We start from the raw sequence: 16,109 nt of genomic DNA, 5'->3' as shown, positions 1-16,109 counted from the left end.
GGGAGGCCCAGGTGTCCTTGGAGGTTCTCTATAGCCTGAAAAGCACTCAGCAAGTGCACCTTTAGTGTTCTAAATCTCTCCAAGCCCCTTAAAATCATCCAAGGAACAAAGCAGAGTCTAAATCAAGAATCTCAGCCTGGCGGCCCTCCAGACCTCTACATTCAGTCTACACTTGGGTATTGCAAACTTGCACGGTGTTATTTAAATACAGCATGGAGCACTGGGTGTTATATGTGAACAATGAATCATGGAACACTACATCAAAAACTAATGATGTACTGTATGGTGACTAACACAACATAATAAAAAAATATTTTTAACAGAAAAACACTAATTACAAAAGAAAAAAATTTTTAAACATTTTAAGGAACTGCCAAAATTTAAAAATCAAGAGGGTTTCAATCAAAATCTAGGTTTTCTGATGGTATAGTTTGTCAGGACGGCCATAACAAAGTACCACAAACGGTGGCTTACACAACAGGAGCTCATTGTGTCACAGTCCTGGGGGCCGAAGTCCAAGAGCAAGGTGTGGGCACTGCTGCTTCCACGCCTGTCTCCTAGTTCGGGATGGTTTGCTGCCCATTCTAGTGGGCACCAGCTGAGTCACCAGCTTGTATCTCATGTTCAAAACATACTCTGGGCTCCTCTCAGCTCAAGGAGATGCTGGGAACTGACATCACTGAGGGGAGTAGAAGGCTCATGTCCTCCCTCCGGAACGTTCAACAGGGCAGATGGTCCCTCAGCGGATGGCGGTGGGATCACCAGCCATCTTGCTTTCTCTGACTCTTGCCTGCTTGCTTCCCTTTTGCAGGATGCTTATACTTGAATTTAGGCAGGCTCAAGGTACATAGGCCCTCTACTGTATTCCCCCCATTTTGCAGAGGGTGATGCTGAGGCCCGAAGAAGGGAAGGGATTCAGCCAGGTTTGAAGGCTTGGAGGCTGGTTCTTCATCTGGGCTGGGGATCAGGGCCGGGGTTGTCCCAAAGCTGCTCCCACTCTTCCTGGGGTCTGCCCTTATTCCAGCCGACCCGGATACACACACGCTACAGAACCACAGCGGCCTTACCCGGCCACACCAACACCGCCCGGACTTCTCTGGCAGGTTGGTCATAGAAGATGTCAAAGGACCTGAGGTGACCTTGCACACCCTGAGCGACAGCCTGCTGCAGGTCACGCTGCGAAGCAAACTGTACCTCTCGCTGCAGGAGTGAGTACATTGGGTACTTCGTCCCCCCGCCCCTCGGTGCCAGGCAGGCCCACCCCCCACCGCTATGACTCAAGAGGCAGCCCTGCAGGGCTAGCAAAGGCCTCCTGCCTATGTCACAAGAAGGGTCCTAATAATCCTTGCCACTCGGGCATGTTTCAAAGTCATTTTTACTGACGGAGAAACCCAGGCACGGAGGGGGAGAGGGACCCAGCCAGGATCACACGGTGAGGCAGCAGCAGAGACTGGATGAAACCCTCCGACCCCATGTCGGGGAACATGTGTCCCACCTGAGTGACAGGCGGATGCGGTAACGGGATGGCCTGAGGAGGGCTGGTGCAAGCTCACCTCAGAGCGCAGCAGAACAGGACTCCGCTCCCGCTCACCAGCCAGGCAACCTAAACTAGGGCTTCTGCTCACTGGGCCTGCATCCTCCTCTACCAAGCGGGGATGATCCTGTCCGCTCCCGCACATGGCTGTTATGAGCGTTCACTGCTGACCCGGGAGCTCGGACCACAGCAGGCAACAGAGGGACAGCTATGGGTGGTGTCTACACATGACGCAAATCTCCATAAACGCCCTTTAGGAACAGGGCCACCCCTGGTTTTCTTGTAAAATGTGGCCTTCCTGGTCCAGCTTGACTTTTGAAGAGACAAGGGAGCATAAAGAAATATGTCTTTGGTAGAGCGATGGACACAGAGAAATATTTCTTTCTTCTCATCGCCCTTGTAGTGATGAGCAGTAAAAACACAACTTAGCCCTGGGCCTGGTGGGGACCGGAGCACCTGGAGCACCTCTGGCCCACCTCAAGGTCACCATCAGCCCCAGGTGACTGCCCCACTACGAGGACGCTGGCTGGTGTTGGCAGATCTCTCAGGTTCTCCGAAGTATGAGATCCGTATCTTTAACGACCTCCCCTAGTTTTTCATTTGAGCCCTGCAGGCAGCTGCAGGCCACCAGCCTATGACTTCTGGCCTCTGCCTCGGGCTGTGGCTTGGAGCCTACCTAGACACGCTGCCCTTACAGGATACTGCGGCTCAGAGTCATCAAGAACATTCGCATTGGGGGACGGCTGGAACAGACGGGGAACAAGACCAAGGTGGTCTTCGAGGAGTGTCACACGCCGCCAGGATACCTAAGCATCAAGGTCCTGGAGCAGTGAGCACTATGCCCACACCTGTGCTACCACTGGGCAGGAGTGGGTGCCAGGAATTCCTGCACTGCTCCCGCTGCCCAGCCCCTCACTGAGACTCACTGCAGGGGCTATCTCTCCCCAGCCTCGTTCTCTGAGTGACCAAGGGCATCAGGGACAGGGCCATCTCTGGGGCTGCAAGCTGCATACACCATCCATCAGCATCTCCTCTCTCCACACTGAATGTCATGGATGAGAGTGGGCATCCACTCAGGTCAAATCTCAGCTTGGCTGCCTCCTACTCAGGGGCCCTGAACAAGCTATTTGACTTGTAGAGCCTGTTTCCTCACCAGTGAAATGGAATTGCCCACCGAACTCAGCCAGCATGGGGTAGCTGTGGGGAAAAGACGAGCTAACCCACGTGCTGAGATAACCTTAGCACAAAAACCACCTCCTCCAGGAAGCCTTCCATGACTCTCCCTCCTTGAAAATCCCAGAGACCTTTATCAGAGAGGAAATAAAGAGACGGAGGCAGAGAGGGATGATCAGGAAGAAATAGAGGAGGAGGAACTCATGGAGAGAGAGAGCAAGAAGGCATGAAGGAGATAAAACAGAAAAGGAAAGGGTAGGGGTAGGGGAGGAGAAGAGAGACACCAGGAAGGAAGCCGCCACTCTAAAGTTTCCATGTTACATGATCCCTCCAGCCCTGCCCTGGACTCCTGCCTCTGGCCTCAGTTTCCCCTTCCATGGTGTCTCAGACCCCACCTGCCCTCCCCCACCACTAGGATGGACCCCCTCCTCGCGAACACAGCTCTGGCGTTGGTGACAAGTGTCTTGGATGAGGCACTGCCCTTCCTCCTGCAGAAGATAGTATGTTGTTTATCCTCCTCCGCCTCCTGGGAGAGGGGTGTGACCCCGAGGGAAAGCCCCTCGACCTGACAAGGACCCCGTCGTGCCTTCCCTGCAGGTGTGCCCCATGGCCACGACTCTACTCAACTCACTGCTGGAAGGCCTGCTACACGTCACTCTGCGTACGTAGCTCCTGGCCAAGGATGCGGCTTATTTTCCATTCCCCTACTGTGTGCCAAGAACAATGCTTGAGGCTCTGAGAATAGGACAGGAAACCAAACGAAACAAACAAAACAAGTCTACCCGCAGGGAGCCTCCTTTCTAGTGCGGGCGAGAAAGGGCACTATGCCTTATGACCTTGGCAAGTCATTTTCCCTTGGAGCCTCAGTTTCCCAATCTGTAAAACGGAACTAATCCTAGACCTACAGAGTGGACTGCACTGCTGCAATAAGACATATAACCTGGCACAAAGCTATTGCTCAATAAATGTTGTCACAAGAAGCACAGACCTAGCCCACGAGGAACTGCAAGCTAAGCAGAGACAGAGAACAAATTTCTGCCTGCTTCCCTGCCTCCCCACATCCTTCCACCCACCCCCAGGGGAAGCTGAGTCCTGGTTTCGTTGCAGCCCCAGCCATCTCGGGCCCGGAAGACTTCCAGTACTATGTCACCACCACGGAGTTCACAGACGAGGCCATTCTGATGAACGTCCAGGTACACCACCCCCGTCCCACCCAGGGCAGACCCTCCATCCACTGGCCTGCGGGAGGACGGGCAAAGCGGAAAGTGAGGTGGGGCTTCTCTGGATAGGAGGCATAAAGAGGAGAAGGAGGGGGAGAAGGAGCACGTAAAAGGAGGTGGTAGGCCAAAAGAGAAGAGAGAGAAGGAGGGAGAAGGGAGGGGAGAGCTGGCAGGCCCCTGCCCTCGGGAGCTGGTGCTGAGCAGAGTCCCGCCTCCACCCTGGAGAGCAGGAGTGGCCACAGGGCTGCGTGCCCTGTGAGCGGGGATCAGGCTCCAACAAGAGGGCAGGTGGGGCAGTTCAGGGGTGCAGGATCATGTGTAACGCTCAGCTGGAAGGGACCCCTCAGATGGGGAAACCGAGGCCCAGAGAAGGGAGGGGGCTGGCTGCCCAACTCCCGTTCACTGGTCCTTCCTCATCCCCATGGAATGGTCAGAGGTGGGTCGGGTGGACAGGAAGGATAGATGTGAGAGGATAGGAAGGAGGCACTGTTAACAAAGGCACAGAGAAGGGAATGGGGTCAGAGGAGGGAGAAGCAAGGAGAGGGGGCTTGTGGGTTCAAAACCCAGCTCCACCTCTTACCATGTAGGACCTCGAGCGAGTCACTTTACCCCTCTGGGCTTCCATTTCCTCATCTGTCCGATGTGGACAGTTACGGTGCACCCTTATAAGGTTGCAATGAGATTGCGCACATGCGTTCAGCACCGCCTAGCGCAAAGTCAGCCCTTGATACTGGTTACAGCTGTAACCACTTGTTGGGCAGAGAAACTGTTCCCCCTGAATTTCTCCTTCGTTTTTCTGAAGCTTGTGACACCCTGCGGCCCTGGCCAGAGACCCCGAAGGCCTGCCCGCCTGACCCCTCAACCCCTTCCAAAATTAGCCCAAGGCAGCATGGCGGACCTGGCTTTTGGGCTAGAAACCTACAATGACATCCTGTCCTGCCTCTATACCAGCAAGGTGATCCATGTGGACTCCCAGGACTCCAAAGTGAGTGCTCAAGAAAGGGCAGTACATAACTTTATTGCTCTACTTTTCACATGAAGAAACCAAGGCCCAGCTGGCAGAGTGCCTTTCTGGGTGGACCTAGGTAAGTCACTTCTCTCTGGACCTCCTGAGAGAACTCCTATTCAGCCTTCAGAACCCAGCATAGAAGTCCCCTCCTCTAGGAAGACTTCCTTAAACATCCAGGTGCATTTATTGTTTCTTTCTTCATAACACTTATCCATTCATTCATGCCACAAATATTTATTGAAAGCCTACTATGTGCCAGACCCTGTGCACCCACGGGCCCTGTCCTTGCAGAGCTCAAAGTCAAGGAGGAGAATAGAAACTGAACAAGGAAACAGGCAGATAAATAAAATAATTTATCTTATCTATAATAAGAGCAAAGGGTCAGCGAGTGACTAGTGGGGATGACAGGGCTGCCCTGGGTGCCGCAGTCAGTGAAGACGTCTCTGAGGAGGTGGCCTGAATGGGGACAAGGAGGCACATGCCCAGAAGTCTGCAAGAAGAGCAAGTGCCCAGGGTCGATGAGGGGATCGAATGAGGGAGAAATCCAGGTACGTTACTGCCTAAAAGCCCGTAGCAGCTCCACACCACACTGAATAAAGCCCAGTGTCCTCTCTGCAGCTCCCTGCCAACCTCTCCTGCTCTGTCTCCTTACCCGCTACACTCCAGCGGCACAGGCTGAGCTGGTGCCCACTTCGGGGCCCTTGAACATGCTGGCCTCTCTGCCTGGAACACTCTTCCTGCCACTGTTGGTCTCAGTGCAAATGTCATCTCCTCAGAGAGCCCTCCTTGACCACCACATCTAAATACCCAAAATAACCCTTCCCTCTCTCTCCCCCCACCTCCTCTCTCTCTCTCTCTCTCTCTCTCTCTCTCTGTCCTTTTCCCTTCAAAACACTAATCACACTGAGTGTGTGTAAAAGTTATACATGCAAAGTCATGTGTACACATATACACACATGTATGTTCGTTGGGGTTTATTTAACTCTGCGTGCTTACTGTCTCCCCCATTTGAGGGCAGGGACTATGGATGCTATCGTATGTCTCAGCACACAGTTGGTGCTCATAAACTCTGAAATACGAAATCCTAAGGAGATCCAGGGGAGACCTAATGTTATTGCTCCATTTTTTGCATGAGGAAACGAGGGCCCAGATAGGGAAAGTGACTTGCCCAAGGGGCCCCAGCAGGTGGGATCAGGAGCAGAGCCAGGTCTCCCCATGCTGTGCCCTTCCTCCCACACAGGTGTGGCAGCTCTGAGACAGTTATCAGTGAACACGGTAATTCCATGTCTGCAGAGGTTCTCACACCAGTGGGCAAGACTATTCGGGCAAGGGTGCTCTTTCTACCTTTGCTTGCTACGGGGTGAAAAAGAAAGTTAACCTACGTGTCCATCAATAACAAATTGGTAAAATGAGTCTGGTTGTGGTCATACAAGGCAGAGTACTATGCAGCTGTTAAACAGACTGGGCTCGTTCTATATATACTGGTACTGAGAGAAAAAAACACAGTGCGGGACCATGCAGTTAGAATGCTCTCATCCATGCAAGTTTCTATGTGTGTAGAAAACAGTCAGGATGTACTCCAAAATGCCAATAGTAGTTATCCCTAAAATTGGATTTGAAGGAAAAGGGGAAGAGGTGTTGGGGTAGACTTATACCTTTTACTTTATACATTTTTTACTGTTTTCTATCGTGATTAATGATTTGCAAAAAACAATGGAGTATGGATAGATGGACAGAAATGTGATAAAGCAAGGATAGGAAATGTTCATTGAAGAATAGGTGATGAAATACAATGTTCCTATAAAATTCTTTCAGCTTTGCTGCATACGTGGAAATCTTCACAGTAAAATATTGGGGGGAGGAGATCACTGAAACAACAAAAAGTTAACATTTCCAGATATATCATGGTGAGAAACCAGGGTGAACGGCTCCTCCCATGCTGACAATGACTGACGTGAGGATTGTGCATTCAGTTGGAAGCAATTATACCTCACTGAACCCCACTGACACCCCTACCCCCGAAGCTGCTCAGAACAGATCTACAAGATTCTAAAAGCCACACATTTTGCCCTTTTTCCAGGCTGCCAAGCTCATTCAACTGTTGTCCTTGGGAGAGCGGGAGCCCAGGCCGCAGGTGGGTGTGTGGCCAGCTTCCTTCCCCTCCAGCACCACGGCCAGGGTCTCAGGAAAGAGTCTGGGATGGGGGCAGGGTTGGGCCACATAAGCATGTTCCATTTGGTCAGGGTTTCCTACTGTGGACTCCAAAATTCACAGCAGCTACTTTGCAGGTGCCATGTGGGTTAGAGGAATTGACCCAAGTAAGGCACTTAGCTCGTCGCCCGGCCAGGGGACCATGGCCAGGTGGCTGGCTTTAGTACTCACTACTGAACAGGGCCCTGACCCCGCCAAGGCATACCGACCGAGGCGGACAGATGAGCACAAGGGGGCAACAGTGAGCCATGACTATGTGCCAGGCCCCTCCACCTACACCAACATAACCCCAGACACCCCGCACTTCATCCCATTTTCATACGTCAGCAAACTGAGGCACGGCAAGGTGACTGGAGTTGCCCAAGCTCACATCGCTCAGTAAGCGGCAGAACAGGATTTGAAGCCAGTCCCGGACTCCAAACTCCATGCTCAGTGTCCTCTCTCCAAAAGCTTTTGGAGAGAATATGGCATCTGATGAACAAAACACAGTCACCAACAGTAACAATAGCATGAGAGCTGCCGGGCTCTGGCCTAAGCGCTCTACACGACTGAATTCGTCTAATCCCCACAACGACCTTGTGGACGAGGCACGATTATCCTTATTTTACAAGCATGAAAACAGAGAGATGAAGAAATTTGTCTCAGGCCACACAGCCTACAGGTGGAGCTGGGATTCTGGCTCCAAAATCTACATTCTTACTTGCTACACATGCCCAAGAAAAGGAGGACGGCCTCTCACCTTAAAGGAGCTCAGGGAGGTTTAAGTAATCCTCCCAAGGTCACGCAGCAAGTTGCGGCACAGCTAGAATACACTCGGAGGCCCCGACTCCTACGATCCTGCTCCCATTCCTCCAAGCTGGGAGTTAAGGAATTCCATCCTCTCGACCTGTCTGCACCTTTTCTGCTTTAACTTCCTTCAGACTTCTGATCAGTCCAGAGCAAGTGTGAGACTGACCATCGGCGCCCCTGACCCTCCCACTGTCCACGTGGATGGCCACACCGCCACCGTCACCCAGCCGGGCTCGCTGGTGCTGCTGGGGCCCAGCAACACCTCCTCTGTCTCAGTTTCCTGGGTGAGTAAGCCTTGAAATTCTTTGTTCCTTGGAGGGCCTGGGTCCACTTGGGGGCCCCTCCAGGGCCGGCTGACTGAGGCGGCGGCAGACCTCACCGCCAAACCTCAGCGTGCAGTCTCCTGCTAATATTCGATCAGTCCACACCCCAATAGCCGCACCTGTTGCCAGCACATTAAAATGCTTGAGCACCTGCTCCCCTGAGCGCAGCTTGCAGTGCTCCCCAGGGACCTCCTCAGCAACTGCAGGGTTTTGCCTCCGACACCCTCTGCTCAGTGCCTTGCAGATAGTTGAAGAATCTTCTGTCTTCCCTGGACATGGCTGCATTGGAGGCCCTTGTCCACAAAGCCAGGAGAAAGACAGAGAAATAGTTCACGAGGAGCTCAGCGTGTCTATGTTCTCTACTCTATTTCTCAGGAAATACAGCTCCCCCCAAAGTCTCTACTTCTCTAATCTGAGCCCTCTTGGGGTTCCTATTTCCCATTCCATAGACCTTAAAATTGGGAAGGCACCTCAGATAAGGGGGACCGGAGGGTTGCTCGGCCACGGGTGAGCCCAGCAGCATCCGAAGTACACACAGGACCTTGGGATCTGCCACAGGAGTTGGCATGACTCTATGTTCAAGAAATTGGTCATCTCTGGGGGGCCTGGCTGGGTCAGTTGGAAGAGCATACGACTCTTAATCTCAGGGTTGTGAGTTCAAGCCCCATGTCGGGTGTAGAGATTACTTAAATAAAAACTTAAAAAAAGAAAAAGGAATAGGCCATCTCTGACTGGTAGTGAAAAGCCCTATTTCTGGTCTATAAGGTGACTGTGTGAATCATGGAGGCCCATGGACAAACCCGTCAAAACCAAGGCGTCCTCTGGCTTCCAGCAACAGTGATTCTATGGCCAAGTGCCTCCCTGCAAAAGGTTTTCCTTCCACTGGGCTGAGCCTCGTACCCAGCCCCAGCCTGCCCTGGCTTCTGGGAGTGCCCAGCACCACCAGTGCCCTCTCCCATGGCAACACCCACACAGGCATGCTGTGAACACACACGACCAGCAGTTGGGGCAGGGGGAAAGGACCACATGAGAGGGGCTAGCCCTCTCACAAGCATTCATGGGGGTCAGGGTGAAGGGAATCCCTCTAGCTGGAACATAAACTCCTCTCCTGACCTAATTTCAACTCCCATAGAATCTCCTTTCGAAAGCTGTGTTTTCCTCAAGAAATCAGGAGTTAAAACTACAGTTCTCTCCAAACAGGTAACATTGTTTTGGTTTTGGATGTTCAGAAGAAATAAGAGGATTGACAGAGCGATGGGGGAATGTGGGGGAGTGTGGTCAGGGGTGCGTTCCCGTACCTGCTGTCAGCGCATGGAACAGTGTGTACGAGGGAGGGGGGAGAGGAGGGAGGGGGTGCTGCGACAGAGGCTCACTGAGCACTGCACCCCCAAGCAGCTGCCGTGACCTGAAAGGGTGATCTCTTTTCTCTGGTAGCACCACAGTCACCCTGGGCCCTTACCCTGCTGGCCTTGCAAAGCAGGTGAGTCTCTCCTTACCTCTGGCCTATCCATGGTCCTGAAGGACCTGTCAGCAGCCCCGGGAAAAGACCCTGAGTCACTGATGTAGGCAGTTGAAAGCCTCATTCACTTTCTATCACTGATCTCATCTTGCCCTGGCGTCCCCATACCCCGTGGGGTCAGAGTAGCCCCCAGAACTTAAACTTGTCCACTTCACTCTTTCATACACTTACCAAATACCTACTGAGCACCTACTATATGTCCAGCCTTGTCTTAGGTACTTGGGATATGTCAGTGAACAAAACAAAGGACCCTCGTGGAACCCACACTCTAGCAAGATGAGGTCAGATAATGAACAATAAGCACAGTAAGGTGAACCACATAGTATGGAACCAGCGATAATGCTACGAAAAAGAAGAGGGCGCGGGGGATCAGGACTGCGGGTGAGGGTAATACTAAAAAGAAATGTGGGGAAGGCCTCACTGAGAAGGTAAGTGAGCAAAGACTGGAGGAGGTGACAGAAAGAGCTGTGGGGGCATGGGAAGGAGGGGACCCAAGGCCCCAAGGCAAGGGTGTGCCTGATAGTTCAGGGAACAGCGAGGTTGCCAGGGTGGCTGGATCAGAGGGATTGAGGGGAGGTCAGTGAGTGAGCAGGGCCTACTAGTGGGGGGGCTGGCTCTTCCTGAGTGCGATAAAAGCTGATGGAGGGTTGTGAGCATAGAAGGAGCAGACTGGAGGGGGCTTGACTGGTGGCTGGTGGAACAATGCAGAGGCCTCATTAGGCTTGGACGAGACGGTGGCAGGTGGCAGTGGGGGGACTGGCCGGATGCAGGACATACTCTGAACGTAGAGCTGACAGGATTTCCTGCTGCAGTGGATGTGGGGAAGAAGTGAGAGAGGTGTGCAGGATGATGCCCAGATTTTTAAGAGCACCTCCTTCTCTACAGGTTAAAAACAGCCTCCTTTGGGAGAACATTCCGTTTGCACCCCCAGCAGGGCTGTGTGTCCCCTTTCTGGGTCTCCACACCCATGGGCTTCCCAGCATCGCATCCCGAGCCACCTTTGCTGCCTGCATCCCGCGTGGCAGTGAGGAGTTTCTGCTGTGGTGTGATGGGTCTGGGCCCTCCCCACCGTGGGCACTGGCCCCACTTGTTAATGAGTCCACAGGTGGAACACATGGTCTCTTCCCTCAGGGGTGGCTCTTATCCTACACTGAAAGCTTTTCACTGCCTCTGCCTGTCTGAGGGAGCCCCTTAAAGTAACTCCCCCTTTTCCCCACCCTGGGGACATCCCTCCATCCTCCGCTTCCACAGGACTGTGAACTCATGCTCTAGCCCTTAATGGGGGAAGGCTGCAAGATGGAAAAACAACAAAATGAAAGGGCTGAACAAGAACATGTGCTGGGAAACACTTCAAAATTATCAGCCCTGCTATTGCTCTGGTCTTACTTGCATAGGATCCCAGGCTTGAAAAGTCCTAAAGATTATCTTCCCAGGTCAGGGGATCCCCTCTGTGACATCATCAGAGGGCGGTCATCCAGACCAGGGCCACTTTGTATGGTTGCACAGGTTGTGCACTCTACAAGCCACCCACACCATAGAATACAGATACAAATATGTTTATAACAGTCTCCCAACACACGGGAAAAGAATGTCTTAAAGAAAGGGAGTCTTTTTCCAATCTGTCCAAATGGATTGGGGCAGCCCTGATCAAACTCTTGAACCTCTTAAACATCCCGGCTAACAGGAGGCTTGCTATCTCAACGAGAAAACTCCTGCCCCATTACCAGACAGGTCTCAGTATTAGAGAGCTCCTCCTTGGACTGACCCAAAATCAGTCCCTGTGAAGCTCTGGTCCTGGGGTTTCCTCTGGCCCAACCCATTTGCTCTCCCCCTGGGCTATCCGACAGAGATATGAAGATAGTCCCTGTGACCTAGGGTGAGGGTAACTCTTTTTCAGCCCCCTCAACTTTCCCCAGGCCCTTCACTATCTGGTCATCTGGATCCAATGTCCTTTAAAAATGGCATTTTCAAATGCCTTTTTAAAAAAGGACCACTCCTGATCTCCTGTGGGCACCTGTACAGTGGAGGCGCCCATTCCCCCGGTCAGAATCTGCCAACCAAGCCGAAGTGACCTTCCTATTCCTTTTTCATCTGTTGCAGGAAAAACGTATGGAGGCCTTTCTCTTAGAGCTTCTGAACAGGATATTTTTGCCCCATCACAACGGTGAGCCCCCTGTGTTTCTCCTCATGCCCACATACCATGCCGTTTAGAGCAGCATCAACTGTGACCAAAGCTCTGCCCGGACAGCTGCTTCTGCCTTGTCCCCGAGTTGGTTAAGAATTGCCCAAGGGCAAGGCAGATGGAGGCAGGGTAGAGACTGAAATTTGGGGTGTGGCAGCTGGGAGGGTGGAAGGGCCCCTGGGTGCCCTCCTGCTCTTTGCCCAGGCAGCTAGTGCCTACAGGAGCTCAGAAGTGGGATGGGTGGCCAGGAAGGGCTTCTTAGGGGAGGTGAGGGCTGGCATCGTGGAAAGTGAGAACAGGAAGGGCCCTTAGAGATGGTGGAGCCCCCAGCTCACAACTCCAATGCTTACAGGGTCCAGGGAGATACATTTCCAAAGGAAGCAGCCCAGGTGGGGCCGATGGCAAACGTGCCCTGCCTTAGATGGGCGGCTAACACTCAGCGCAGTCTTATGTGGCCAATAGGATGGATATTTTGTGTTTTTGGGAACCGCTGTAAAGCTGAACTTTTTGAGACATCACGCCTACGTTTAGATAGCAGCAACAAAATCAAACTTTTCCAAAACAGCACTGTCCTTAGTTCAGGCTCCCTCAGAAGCAGACCCTGAGATAATAGAGTGCAGGCAGAATTTTGGGGAGGTGACCCCAGGAAGTGGGAGGAGTGTGGGAAGTGAGTCCTGCGGGAGTGTGGAGCCCAGTCAGGCTCCTCTGCTCCATAGAACTCACCGCTCTCCCGGCCCTGACGCAGTCTGTGTAGCAATCGCCCACCTACTCACATGATTATTTGGTCAGTGCCTCTGTACTTAAACAAATGGTAAGCTGCCCGAGGGCAGGGACCCTGTCTTTGTTTTTCACTGTGTCCCCCACACCCTGTCCAGTGCCTCCCACCCAGGAGACACTCAGAAAGTACATGTAGGATAACCAGCTCAGACCTTACTCACCTTTGAGAAGTCACCTGGCTCAGCCTCCTCATCTTTCAGATGGGCTCAATGAAATTAAATGACTTACCCAAGGTCACACAGCAAATCTCTGGCAGAGCTGAGCCCAGAACTCCAGCTTTTTGTTTCCCTTACACGGGCATCTCTCTATGCTCCAAATTGAGGACTCCTGTTAGGACTGCAGAGTGAGGCTAGAGGAGCAGACGGAGCTCAAATGCTGGTCGGGTTGAAAGGTTTGGCATCATTCTGTGGCCCACGATAGCCAGGGAAAGTTCTGGGAATAAAGTGAGTAAATCTGTGTTCAAGAAGGAGGACCAACTGGAGGTGCGGAACATGGTGATGTAAGGTCCAGCAAGGCAGCCAGAGAGTCCAGGTGGGCAAGGCTGCAACCTGACCTGGCCACTGCCTACCAAGGGAAGCTCATTCAATAAGTGTATCTTAGATCCTGGACCAAAGAGAGCTATGGTGAGGGTCAAGAGATGACCCAGGAGCTAGGTCTAGTTCAAGAAGCCTAGATAGTCTTGCAGGGTCTGAACACCCAGGCCAGAGGGTTGCACGATGCCAGGGGGTGCCATTCACACTGGGGTCCTGTCCATAGCTCCGCAACAAGGAAAAAAGCAGCAGGGCCAAAGCCACTGGGGAAATAACACAGGAGGACTGCTTGTAAGAAGCAGCCTAAGAGTAAGAGAATCGGCAGAGATTCACAAAAGCCTGTGCTGCAGTCAGGGTCATCTGGTCCCAACACGGAGAGAGGACTGCAGTGAGGAGGGGTCCAGAGGCTGGGAGCTGGGAGGCTGGTGACAAGGCCTCTGCAGATCAGAGGCCAGATGGGAGACCAGAGGCACCTGTCCCGCTTCCTCCATTCTGCCCCTCACCTAACTGGGCCGGAATGACACACTGGCCCAGCAAGGAGGTATGAGACCCTCCCTTGAGCCCAAAGTGATGGTGGGGAGCCAGGGCGAGATAAGGGCTGGTCAGCGCAAAGGTTGGGGCAGGAGGGGCCCAAGCCAGACCCTCAAAGTCAAATCTCAGAAACTCAGTTTACCAAAAATCTACTGGCCAAATGATTAATTCTTTGAAACTCAATTTAGTAAATGACCAATTCTCCAAGTCTACCATTTACCAACTTACCAAAACTTACTCCAAGGACTACCCTTCATATATTTGATAAGTGAGTATTTTCATGAATATTTTCTTTGATATATTTAATGGATATGTTCTTATTGTACAACCAAATTCCTAGTGTCTTAAGGTTGATTTTTCAGTTTACATTGACTTGTTTCTAAACTTTTTCTGAGACATTTTCTGTTTCTGCCAACATTCTAGCATTTCTAGGAACACATTGTTTCAGTTGTTTTCCTCAATTAAATGAGAAGAATGAAATTCATTAATAGATTCCTAAGATGCCTTCAACGAACTGAACATTTTTTGAAATGCTGCTAGGAAGAATATCTTCATAAGAATGTGTTCATAGTTACTGAATATATTCAAGAAGAAATTCCCTCAAGATAGGTTTTTAATAAATGGGCAGAGTAGCTGTTTAGAGACCTGGTTTTCTGGAGTGGAGTTTTCTGGTAGGGGACAGTGTCCCCTGAGGAAGGGGAGGAGAAAGGGGCCACACCAAGTCCCTTCCCTGTTCTGGACAGTGGAACAGCCAGGGGTCAGCTGGCATGGCCCCACCCTGCGCTCACCAGGGCACTGAGCTCCCCTACCCACACCTCTCGCAGAGCTGCTCGGAGAACAAGACCTCCCGCTGCCCAACGTCAAGGGCATCTCCTTCGACCAGGCCGAAGTGGAGCCCTCCAAGGTAAATGCCAAGAAAAAGAGCTTCCTGAGACCGCCCCCCGCCATGGGAGGTCAGAGCTAGAAGGGTCTTGGAACCCTACAGGTGCCTTGTCCCTGTCCTGCGGGGGCAGAAGCTGAGGCTTGGGACAAGGAGGCACTGCATGTGGCAAGCCCTTTACCTCCCTCGTCTCACCATCTCATAGCCATCCTGGATGTGATGCCCCGTTTATAGACGAGGAAACTGAGGCTCCACGGGGCTCCATGCATCCCTCAGGGAGCCAGGCCCCAGGCTCACCAAGAGCTTCAGTGCCTCACACAGGTGGTCTTCATCATGAGCTCCACCAAGTCAATGTTATTATTTCTCCCATTTTACAAGAGAGGGAACTAAGGCTCAGAGAGGTAGAGACACTTGCCCAGGGTAGCAGAGCCAGGGTTCCAACTGGGGTTTATCTGACTTCAAAGCCTTTACCCTTAGCCAGGACCACCCATTCCCCAAAAACTCAGGTGTCTTGATGCCCAAAACAGGGCTGTTGCCTCTGGCACCTGCTCTCTGTGAACTGCCAGAGGGTGGGAACCCGGGCCGGTACTAGGCTGGCTAAATGCCAGGGAGGTAAGATGAGGCCAAAGAGCAGAGGGCCAAGAAAACCAGCAGAGGAACCACAGAGGCGCTGCCAAGGGAGTGCGCCAGCTCTGAATCTGCCCCTAGCGTCACCCTACCCCCTTGGCCTTTGTCCCATCCCTCAGTGAGGAGAATCTGAGAAGAGGCAGGTGGGGTTGGTGGGACTGGGCAGAGCTCAGAGCTGCCCTTCATTTCTTCGTTTCCCACCTTCAAGAGATTCCCACTTTTTTTTTTTTAAGATTTTATTTATTTATTTGACAGAGAGAGAGAACACAAGCAGGGGAAGTGGGAGAGGGAGAAGCAGGCTTCCTGCTGAGCAGGGAGCCCGATGCGGGGCTCGATCCCAGAATACTGGGATCATACCTGAGCTGAAGGCAGACGCTTAACGACTGAGCCACCCAGGAGCCCCACGAGATTCCCACTCTTAAACAGCAGTGCTGAAGGAGCTCTGGGGGCAGGGCAGAGAGCAAATCAGACGGAACCTCCTGGCTGTGCAACGTCGGACAAGCCACCGCCCCCTCTCGGCCTGTTGTCCCCGTTTATAACATTGAGATAAAGATATAAGGTGGAGGTGAGGGTTCCCCTCAGAAGCACAAGGAACTGCTAGGACCATGGATTTCACCCAGCCCTACTCTGACCCACCCTCCTACACATCGTCTGAGCTTCAGGACCCTCAGCTCATGCCCCAATTCTGGACTCAGGATGCCTAGTTCCCAGTCCTGACGTTCGGGAGACACTAGAAATCTGCTTTCAAGAACCAGAAGTTATGGTGCAGGAGGCGGGAGGGCAGCAGCAGTTTGTCTCATAAAA

At 52.4% G+C, this 16,109-nt stretch overlaps 2 protein-coding genes across 3 annotated transcripts in view; one reads left to right on the top strand and one right to left on the bottom strand.

Moving 5' to 3' along the window:
- Positions 1 to 12,272, top strand: part of BPIFB1 (BPI fold containing family B member 1) — a 35,330-nt gene extending 23,058 nt beyond the window's left edge. The window contains exons 17-25 of the mRNA XM_044385649.3: positions 1,104 to 1,208; positions 2,232 to 2,363; positions 3,123 to 3,207; positions 3,305 to 3,368; positions 3,815 to 3,900; positions 4,730 to 4,912; positions 7,017 to 7,070; positions 8,068 to 8,220; positions 12,165 to 12,272. Coding sequence (XP_044241584.2) covers positions 1,104 to 1,208; positions 2,232 to 2,363; positions 3,123 to 3,207; positions 3,305 to 3,368; positions 3,815 to 3,900; positions 4,730 to 4,912; positions 7,017 to 7,070; positions 8,068 to 8,220; positions 12,165 to 12,272 — 970 coding nt within the window. The remainder of the gene's footprint in view (positions 1 to 1,103; positions 1,209 to 2,231; positions 2,364 to 3,122; positions 3,208 to 3,304; positions 3,369 to 3,814; positions 3,901 to 4,729; positions 4,913 to 7,016; positions 7,071 to 8,067; positions 8,221 to 12,164) is intronic.
- Positions 12,273 to 12,956: 684 nt separating this feature from the next.
- The window catches only part of CDK5RAP1 (CDK5 regulatory subunit associated protein 1), a 71,761-nt gene continuing 68,608 nt past the window's right edge, over positions 12,957 to 16,109 (bottom strand). Inside the window, exon 15 of one of the 2 annotated variants that reach the window (XM_048222389.2) lies at positions 12,957 to 13,169. In XM_048222389.2, coding sequence (XP_048078346.1) covers positions 13,106 to 13,169 — 64 coding nt within the window. In that variant the 3' untranslated portion in view covers positions 12,957 to 13,105. The remainder of the gene's footprint in view (positions 13,170 to 16,109) is intronic. The other variant, XM_048222390.2, reaches the window with a different exon arrangement.

Source organism: Ursus arctos, unplaced genomic scaffold (assembly GCF_023065955.2).
Source record: "Ursus arctos isolate Adak ecotype North America unplaced genomic scaffold, UrsArc2.0 scaffold_16, whole genome shotgun sequence".
Lineage (NCBI taxonomy): Eukaryota > Metazoa > Chordata > Mammalia > Carnivora > Ursidae > Ursus > Ursus arctos.
The sequence above is the reverse complement of the archived record's forward strand: the minus strand, read 5'-3'. Positions and strand labels throughout refer to the sequence as shown.